The sequence below is a fragment of the Rhinoderma darwinii genome, chromosome 10, assembly GCF_050947455.1.
Source record: "Rhinoderma darwinii isolate aRhiDar2 chromosome 10, aRhiDar2.hap1, whole genome shotgun sequence".
NCBI lineage: Eukaryota > Metazoa > Chordata > Amphibia > Anura > Rhinodermatidae > Rhinoderma > Rhinoderma darwinii.
In genome coordinates, this window is record NC_134696.1 from 14,274,285 (window position 1) to 14,284,797 (window position 10,513).

A 10,513-nucleotide genomic window follows, 5' to 3' on the forward strand; every position below is an offset into this window, starting at 1 on the left:
CCGTTTTATATAACAAGCTTCACACGCCTTTTAATAAAGTAGACAAATCCCTGGCTGACTGTGCGCCAGAAAGTCAAATGTATTCCAGCTACCAACTGTATAAGATTTCAGCTATAATTCATGCCAGTTTCTGGCGAAAATGACAGTAAATGAGTTGCTGGTGGCTCCACCACTTCAACTAAACTTTGCCCTCTTTTGAAAAAAAAAAAAATTGTGGAGTTGGTGTAAAAATACAATTTGCAAATTTTGTCCTCAAAACTGAGTTTTTATACAAATTTCAACTTTTTTTACCCTAGACTGACTTATTGTATTTATTAAAAAAATGTCCCATTATCTTTAAAGTAAACGTCCACTCTTGAACCGTTTTGTTTTCTTTAATATAAATTGGTCCAAAGTTTTGTGTTAAATCATTTGATATTATATCTTTATAGAATTCGGAGATCCGTTTTCCTTTTTCACAGCTACAAATCACCTTAAAGGGGTTTTCCCAGAATCATAAATTATCATCTCTTTACAGGATTGGTGATAATGTTCTCAAGAAAATATTTTTAGACAATTGTATTATGCACTAGATTCTAATTAAGCAAATTAACAAGATTCTCTAAAAATTCTCTAAGTAAATGAGATCATAGAGCAAAACCTTTGTGGATTATTATATTGTTTTATATTTAGCAGCTTGTAAGTTTCTTCTCATAAATCACGGTCTGTAAAATTCATAAAGCAGAACCCCCCCCCCGCCCCCAAGTCAAGGACACAAACAGTTAAATGCTCTATGCTTCACTTTATTACACTATTTATATAAAGCAGATACGAAACAGAACAATAATGTGAAAGCAACTGATCCCAAGATTTCAGACTCCAATGATGTCCCAGGTGATCAGACTCGGTCTCGGCAATATTATCTAGGACCAGTCCAAGGCAAAGTCCCGAAAAGAAACAAACAATTATTTTTTTGCTATTCTATACGGCACTAAGGAAGCTTCTTTTTGTTATTAGATCTTTTTTTTAAGCTTAACATATAAAGTAATGACATGCAGACTTTATAAGCTTCAACCTACTTCTCCTTGTGAGCTGCAATGAATATGACGGCCTTATAGTCATTAAGGTCACTGACAGCCGTTCTCTCCTTGACCTTACTGTAATCAATGATAAAACCTTCTCCAACTAGAACTTTCCTGACAAAATCCTTGTCATGCTGTTTGTGAAAGCATGGAACTTGTCTTTTCCGACTGTGAAATATGTTGCACCTAAACTTCCAATTAATATGAGGTGTCCTCCAGGTTTCAGCAACCTAGAGAACTTCCTCAGATATCTGATGTAATCATCTTGATCTTTGCTAATAACGTCCAGGAGACCAGCACTGATGACACAATCGGCTGGTGGTAAGACCAGCGGGTCTGTCATATTCTCTTTCTCTAGATCATATTTCACAATATGTTGAATGGCTGATCTCAGTTTTCCTTCTTTGTCCTCAAACTGGTCACTGGAAAATAAAAAATACAAGGAAAGTGATTGTGCCACAGTCAACATCAACATGGTGGTTCAGTACTTAGTGCTGGACTATTGACTTGCAATACTAGAGGTAAAGCTTGAAATTATCCAAGACTGTTGTACCATGTGTCAGGCTTATACTGTGTCTTTCCAGGATTAACTTGTATAAGAACTCCCCCTATGGATAAGAATATTGAACTGAGTGGGTAATACAATTTTTACATCTTCCCTTGTAAGAAACAACAATCACAATGACAGTGCTTTTCCTTATATCTGAATAAATGCATCACGTTCGTCCACCCATCTCTTCAGCTCCATGATGCATCTGTTATTGATCTTCAGCACGTTGATGTTTTTGAAAAATTTACAGGCTGAATATAAATGATGAACAAATGAACCAAGACTGAGGTCAACCAAGATGTCTCCATTAATATGACCTGCAGAAAAACATTAACTACTAAAACATCTAATATGTTAAAACGCCATACATTTTGAGAATAAACAAGGAAATATGTCTGTTCACTTCTAGCAAACTATGTAAACATTGGGTTTCCAATACCACAAAATCTGAATAAAATTAAAATAAAATTATCCTTAAATGTTCTATGGTGTGTGATTTCGTGTTATTAATCTAATACTTTTCATTATTACATGACAAGCAGTTATAAAGTGGTACGATTACGGCGATACCACATATGCAGAGGGTTTTTATGTTTTACAACTTTTGCACAATAAAAACACTTTTGAACTAAAATTATTTGTTTTTGCATCGTCGCTTTCCAAGAGCTGTAACTTTTTTATTTTTCCATCAATGTAGTGATTTTTTGGGCTTGTTTTCTGCGGGACGAGACGTAGTTTTGATTCGTACTGTTTTGGGGTGCATGGGACTTATTGATTCATTTTTATTATTACTTTTTTGGGGGGCAATGGCAAAAAATTGCAATTTCGCCATTGTTTTTTGCGTTTTTTTTTTTACGGTGTTCACCTTGCAGTTTAAATTACCTATTAACCTTATTAATGGAGTCATTACGGTCGCGGCGATACCATATATGTGTACTTTTATTTATTTTTTACACTTTTACTAAATAAAACCACTTTTTATGGAAAAAATGGTTTTATTTTTTTTTTTACTGTAAATTTTATTAATAATCTTTATTTCACATTTATTAATTATTTCATTAGTCCAACAAGGGGACTTTACTGTGCGATCTTCAGATCGCTGCTATAATACTTTGGTATACTTCGTATACCAGAGCATTATTGCCTGTCAGTGTAAATCTGACAGGCAATCTGTTAGGACGTGCCTCTGGCCAAATGATGAACAGAAGGATGGACGGCTTAGACAACCATCGTAGGTTCAGACAGCACCACATACATGGAAGGGTGGGGTTTTGCACGGATAGGGGTCCAAACCAAGTATAAATATAAAAGAGTATCCGACACACCAATTTTGAAACAAAGGTATTTTTATTTTGTTTGTGTTTTTAATACCAGTGGCAGAGTGCGATGTTTCAGTCTAAGTGACCTTCATCAGGCTCTGAGCCGTGCTGGAAAACTGCATAGACAAGCGCTAGTCATGATACAGCGGCCAGCCGCTATCAGCACCACTAGCGCTCGTCTATGCAGTTTTCCAGCATGGCTCAGTGCCTGATGAAGGTCACTTAGACCGAAACGTTGCACTCTGCCACTGGCATTAAAAACACAAACAAAATAAAAATACCTTTGTTTCAAAATTGGTGTGCCGGATACTTTTTTATATCTATATAAGTCCTATTACAGCTCAGTACAAAACAGAGCCATAGTTCTCCCATGTGCATGAGCCCTAAGGCTGGTCATACACATTAGATGCACGTTGGCAGAACCCGCCGATTTGGGTAAGACTGGTCGACCATCTAATGTGTATGGTGGTGTACCAACTTTTTTCTGATGACAGATGTCATGGGAGAGAAGGGTTGTGCATGCTGAATTTAAAATGCCTGATCCTTTTGCTTGCAAATAAATAAGCTGCAACCAGAGGAGTCTAGCAGTAGAATTCTCACTTCTATCTCCTAAAAACACAGTCGGGTGGAACAGCTGTTGGCCAAACGATTGTTTGACCGAAAACTATCTCAAGTTTATGGCCAGATTAAGGATGAAGACATCTCATGGTACGTAAATGCTGCTAATATTTGTTTGTCCATTCATTTTAATTTTCTGTGTCTTAGACTCAAGAGGAGCCGAAAGGTCCTCTTAGACGGCCTGTCTTAGCTCGTGTAAACGAGGTCCGATTAACAAGACAGCTGGTTGATCGGCGCTTATTTGCTCCTTTCACAAGGAGCTAGTATGGGGGCGAGCGCTCATTACCCCAATCGCTCGTCCCCGTATGTCGGCAGCGCATCTGTCTGTTTACACAGGGTGATTCTCTGCAGAAAATTATAATATTTTAAATTTTTAGAAAGATACGATTAGTAGATAAACGAGTGTTTGGTCGTACATCTGCTGATCGCTGCCCTGTTTACACAGGGCATTTACCAGCAATGAGCATTCTATGAATGAGCGTTCGCCCGATAATTGTTCTATGTTAAAGGGCCCTAAAGAGGCTCTGCCACCAGTCTATTAATTCCCGATCTCCTAACTAATCTAATGGGCGCTATGATGCTGATCATTGCAGTGTGATTTGTTTTAAAAAAAAGTTTATTTTTATGAGCATTTTTATAAATATGCGAATTTGGCTCTAACAGCCAAATAGGAGGTGACTCTTTCTTTTCACTCTGGGCAGTGTAATGTTTTCTGTACGACGCTGTCCAATCATTATACAGCTTCTCCCCCTTCTCTGCCCAGCAACACTGCATGATCTTATAGTATACACCTTCCATTCCCGACTGTGTATTCAACTGGCGATATCTCCGGTTGTGCCACAGCTAGTACTATGTCATATGAAAGAATTGAATTTCCTCTTTCATATGCCACCAAAAACGCTAGCCGCGGTTCTGGTAGCATAAGGCTGTTTAAAGTGATTCCCCCTTCCCTCCAGCCTCAGTCTCTCACACTGTGTGAAGCAGCTTCATGCTGATAGGACAGTGTCAGAGGCTGTGAGGTAGGTCCACCTCAGGAGAATCGCTACTGTTACTTCCCACTTGTCTAATAAATGCAAATTTACATATTTACAAAAAAGCTCATAAATTCCAAAATAATAAATGTTTTGTGACACAATATTGACTACTATTATCAGTGTTACAGCCTATTAGATTAGGAGATAGGGCATTATTAAACTAGTGACAGATACTCTTTATAAATCAAATTTCTGATATCTATGCTAATGAGCAGGCAAGTAACAATGATCTCCTCAAGGAAAGCCCACAGTTATATGTTATATGTTTATCTTTATTACCATGTTATTACAATGCAAATAGCCAGAAGCCGCATAATACCCCATGATGTCCCAGATGATCACACTAGTTCCAGGCACTATTATCAGTATAAGGAAAGATTCCAAATACAAATTGGCTATAACAACAAATTATCCAATTGCTTTACAATAAATTCATAGTAAAATTAAATTATGGTTATGTGCAGGCTGTATATAATAAAGGGGTTCTCTAGTTTAAACAATTCCTACTTGTTAAAAAGATCCCTTTACAATAAACATAACACAAAGTGTCCCCCTGCTGAGACCCCAACGATCAGCTGTAATCTATGAAAAAAACCTGCAGTAAGCGTTTAATTTCCCTGCAGCGCCACCACAGGGTATATTAAGCATTGCACAGTGTCCATTTATATCAATGTGTCGTCTGTGTAGTGCAACACAGGACAGGAGTCTGAACAGGGGACCTCACTATATTAACTCAGAATTCCCTAATAGAGTCTATGGACAACTCCTTAATGAAGTGTAAGGAGTAGCAAAATATAAAATAGAAAATGAGGGAATTTATCAAGAGTGGCGTTTTATATGAGAAGCTTAATATGAGTAGCACTGAAGTAAATTGCGTCTAATTTATTAAGAGTGGCACACCTTTTGTAAAAAAAAAAAAAAATCTTTGGCTGTCCGTGCGCCAGAAAGTCAAATCTGGAGAAGATTTGCGCTATAATTCATGCCAGTTTCTAGCGTAAATTATAGTAAATGAGTCGCTGGTGGCTCCACATTCTTCGACTAAACTCCGCCCAATGTTTTTTAAACGGTGGTGGCGTAAAAATGCAATTCACTATTTTTTTTCTAAAAACGTGATTTTTATGCAAATTTACGTTAGAAAACTGACGTATTGTATTTATTAAATACCCCCCCCCCTTATCTTTAAAGTAAACGTCTACTCTTGAACCTGTTTGTTTTCTTTAAACGGTCCAAAGTTCTTTGTTAAACAAGTTAATATTATATCTTTATAAAATTCGGAGACCCGTTTTCCTGTCTCAGAGCTACAAATCACCTTAAAGAAATTTAACCAGAGTCTTAAATTATCATCTATTTACAGGAAAGGTGATGGTTTTCTGAAAAATATTTAAAGAACTATATTGTGCACTAGACTCTAATTAAGCAAATTAACAGGATTCTCAAAAAATTCTCTAAGCAAAAGAAATCATAGAGCAAAACTCTTGTGGATTATTATATTGCAATTTTCTACTCATGAACCAAGGTCTGTAAAATCTTTAGATCAGTAAGTCCCCCTCCCAAGTCAAGGACACAAACAGTTTAATGCTCTATACTTGGCTTTATTACACTATTTATATAAAGCAGATACTAAACAGAACAATGAGAAAGCAACTGATCCCAAGATTTCAGACTCCCATGATGTCCCAGATGATCAGGCTCTGTCTTGGCAATATTATCTAGGACCAGTCCAAGGCAAAGTCCCAAGAAGAACCGAACAATTTTTTTTATGCTATTCTATTCTGCACTAAGGAAGCTACTTTTTGATTGTTGGATCTTTTTTTAGCTTAACATATGAAGTAATGACATGTAGACTTTCTAAAATTCAACCTACTTCTCCTTGTGAGCTGCAATAAATATGACGGCCTTAAAGTCAACAATGTCACTGACAGCCGTTCTCTCCTTGACCTTACAGTAATCAATGATTAAACCTTCTCCAACTAGAACTTTCCTGATAAAATCCTCATTATATGTGAGAGCATGGAACTTGTCTTTTCCGACTGTAAAATATGTTGTACCTAAACCTCCCATTATTATGATGTGTCCTCCAGGTTTTAGCAACCTAGAGAACTTCCTCAGATATCTGATGTAATCATCTTGATCTTTGCTGATAGCATCCAAGAGCAACGCACTGATGACACAATCGGCTGGTGGTAAGACCAGCGGGTCTGTCATATTCTCTTTCTCCAGGTCGTATTTCACAACATGTTGAATGGCTGATCTCAGTTTTGCTTCCTGGTCCTGAAACTGATCACTGGAAAATAAAGAAGACAAGGAAAGTGATTGTCCCACAGTCAACATCAACATGGTGGCTCAGGACTTAGCACTGGACTATTGACTTGCAATACTAGAGGTCAAGCTTGAAATCATCCAAGACTAATGCACCAAGTGTCAGACTTATACTGTGCCATTCCTGCATTAACTTGTATAAGATCGCCCTCTATGTATAAAAATATTGAGCTGAGTGATACAATTTTTACATCTGACTTGAATTTTAACAGAGTAAACATTTTTCCTGGATCTCTGACCCATCTGCCCATTATATTTGTTGCATAAGAAACAACAATCACAATGACAGTTGGTTTCCCCTATATTTGCATAAATACATCACCTGTTTTCTTCTTTCTCTTGATGAAGTGCTGATGTGTGGCCCCAATAAAATGCTCCCGTACGGTCGTCCACCCATCTTTTCAGCTCCATGATGCATCTATTATTGACCTTCAGCACTATGATGTTTTCGAAAAACTCACTGGCTGAATATAGATGATGAACAAAGGAACTAATACTGAGGTCAATCAAGATGTCTCCATTAATATGACCTGCAGAAAAAGTATTGACTATTGAAACATCTAATACGTTAAATCTTCATATATTTTCTTTATAAACAAGGACATATATCTATATCATTTCTAGCAAACTACTTAAACATTTGGTTTTACAGGGGCTGTATGGCACAATCTACAGGGGGCTGTTTAGTGCTATCTTCAGGGGTTTGTATGGCACTATCTACAAGGGGGAGGTGGGGGCGTAATCCTTAGGGGGGCTTTATGGCACTATGTACAGAGGGGCTGTATGGTGCTATCTACACAGTGGCTGTATGGCACTATCTACAGGGGGGCTGTATGGAACTATCTATAGAGGGGAAGTGGAGGCACAATCTACAAGGGGACTGTATGGTACTGTCTACAAGGGGGGTGAAACACTGTCTACAGGGTGGCCTGTACGGCACAGTCTACAGAGGGGTTCTGTGTAGCACTATCTACAGGGGGTGCTGTATGGCAGAATCTACAGGGGGGCTGTATGGAAAAATCGACATGGGGGCTGTATGGCAGAATCTACAGAGGGGCACTATCTATGAGGGGGCTGCATGTGACACCCAGGAGAGGGGGCCCAGTCAAAAGTTTGCTATGAGACCCAGGCTTTCCTCGTTATGCCCCTGGATGTGCCTTCTGTTAGAATTTTTTTTTTAATTTTTTCTTGATCTACACCATACTGACTTTTTCTCCCATTTACTATCTGAGTTCTTTTTACGTGACTGGACCTGACCATGTGTAGAATCTCCCAATGAACAAGCCTGCCGAGCTGTCATTCATGTTGAATCTGATGTGACAAAGAAAGTTATATCTCGATCCCAATATGACAACATCCTCCAAATATGAGGATGATGAAAAAATATATATAATTTCTGCTATTCGTTATAAACTGCTCAGAAAATTATTGTTGATGCATCTTTTTTTCAACCCATTAGTGACCGCCCATTAGTGTTTTTATGGCAGCCACTAACAGGCTTTAATCCGATTCAGTAGCCTTTTTATGGCGCCGCATCGGAATAAGTGAACAAAGAAAGAAGCAGTTAAATCTCCGTTCTCTCAGCTATCGGAGGTAGCTGAGGGCTGGGAGCAGACCTGCTCGAACCAGCGAGATCAATATCAGTATCAATGCCGCTTGTTTAACCCCTCAGATGTGGCGCTCAAAAGCGAGTACCACATCTGAGTGGTTTTGGAGGGATGGGGCTCCCTCTCTCACCCCAGCGGCACCCTTCTATACGATCGCAGGGTGCCAGTGTGTTCTATGGCAGCTGAGGGCCTAATAAAGGCCCCCAGGTCTGCCTCTAGTTAGTGGCATGGCCTAGCTGATGCCTGTCCGTTTTACACGGACAGGCAGTAATACACCGCAATACAGAAGTATTGTAGTGTATTATAAAAGCGATCAGGTGATCGCATAGTGAAGTCCCCTAAAGGGACTAATAAATAAGTTTAAGAAATGGTAATAAAAGTTTATAATAAATAAATAAAAATCTAAAGTAAAAAAAATGAAAAACCCACTTTTTCCACTTGCAAAATGCTTCATTATGATTTAAAAAAAAAACAAAAACAATGAAACATATTTGGTATCGCCGCATACGTAACAACCCCAACTATAAAGCTATTACATTATTTAACCTGCTTAGCGGACGCTGTAAAAGATAAAGTGAGAGGTGATGCAAGAATTGATGTCTTCTGTGCATGCTGCATTAAAAAAAATGTGATAAAAAATTATCAAAAAGTCGCATGTACTTCAAAATGGTACCAATAAAAACTACAAGCCACTCTGCAAAAAAAAAAGCCCTCAAACAGGTGCATCGACAGAAAAATAAAAATTTCTGACTCTTCAACTATGGATACAAAAACTAATAATTTTGAAAAAAATTAGTTTTTACTGTGTAAAAGTAGTAAAACATAAGAAAACAATATAAATTTGGTATAGTTGCAATCATAACAACCCACTGAATAAAGGTATTGTGTTATTTATACTACACAGTAAATGGCGTAAATTGAGGACACAAAAAAAAAGGGGCAAAATTGCTGTGTTTTATCTATCCCCCCCCCCCCAAAAAAAGCTAATAAAAGTTAATCAATAAATTATATGTACCCCAAATGGTGCTATTAAAAAATACAACTTGTCCCGCAAAAAACAAGACCTTATACAGTTATGTCGATGCAACATAAAAAAGTTATAGCTCTTTGAATGAGATGATGAAAAAACTTAAAAAATGGCTTGGTCAATTAAAATAGGCTGGTCACTAAGTATGGATACCTATCATTAAACACAAAACTATAGATTCTAGAGAACAGGTTTGGCAGCTTAAACTGATAAACCACAAATTGTCAGATAAAAGCGGATTTAGGGAATTGCAGCCACAATTGGAATTTTTGAGATGCCCTTCATAATCTGCCAAAAAGATTTCGGGGTTCTCGAAGTTAGAGAAGGGAAAACAATGACTCTAATAAACCCTGACACCCGATATTCTGCATCATATACAATGACTATGGCTTTGCTCTGCTCCCTCTGATTTTCCAGTTGCTAAGACTGGGGCAGTATTTTCACCCTCTCTGATTTCCCACACCCCAAAATACAGTTTCTGCCATTTGTAATAAGTTGTTTACAATTGTTTAAAACCAGTTAAAAATAGAATAATATACACGTCAACGAATCCTAGGAGTAATAAAATCAGGATACATACCCATTGCAAAAACTTGTCTAAAATTTTCAATGACAAAATTCAAGGAGTCTTCTCCAAAGGCCATGTCAGATTTATCTGAAAAGTAATGCTCCAGATATTGTCTTGAATCAAAGTCATGTTCATGATAGACCTTATGGGGACTGGAATCCATCATCTACTCTTGTATCACAGATGGGGTGACTACCTCTAGACCGGGGCACAAGGTCTTTATATAATTACCAGAATTCAATCTACAAAGTGTGTTCCTAAGAATAACTCATCACATAATGACATTATATTCATGAGCCGGTCATGGGAACTTGTGTTATAGTAAATTCACATAGAGAAATAATTATTTTTAAATAAACAAATGTATTTTTTTGTTAAAGGAGCAATGAGACAAAAACAACATAAAATAT

At 37.6% G+C, this 10,513-nt stretch overlaps 1 protein-coding gene and 1 pseudogene across 1 annotated transcript; both read right to left on the minus strand.

Moving 5' to 3' along the window:
- Positions 1-1,054: 1,054 nt before the first annotated feature.
- Positions 1,055-4,015, minus strand: LOC142662372 (nicotinamide N-methyltransferase-like; annotated as a pseudogene).
- Positions 4,016-6,442: 2,427 nt separating this feature from the next.
- LOC142662472 (nicotinamide N-methyltransferase-like) lies at positions 6,443-10,269 on the minus strand. The gene is made up of 3 exons (XM_075840679.1): positions 10,116-10,269; positions 7,224-7,431; positions 6,443-6,866 (listed from the first exon to the last, which is right to left on the minus strand). Exons 1-3 carry the CDS (start codon positions 10,267-10,269, stop codon positions 6,443-6,445), a joined length of 786 nt encoding a protein of 261 aa, XP_075696794.1.
- Positions 10,270-10,513: the final 244 nt, after the last annotated feature.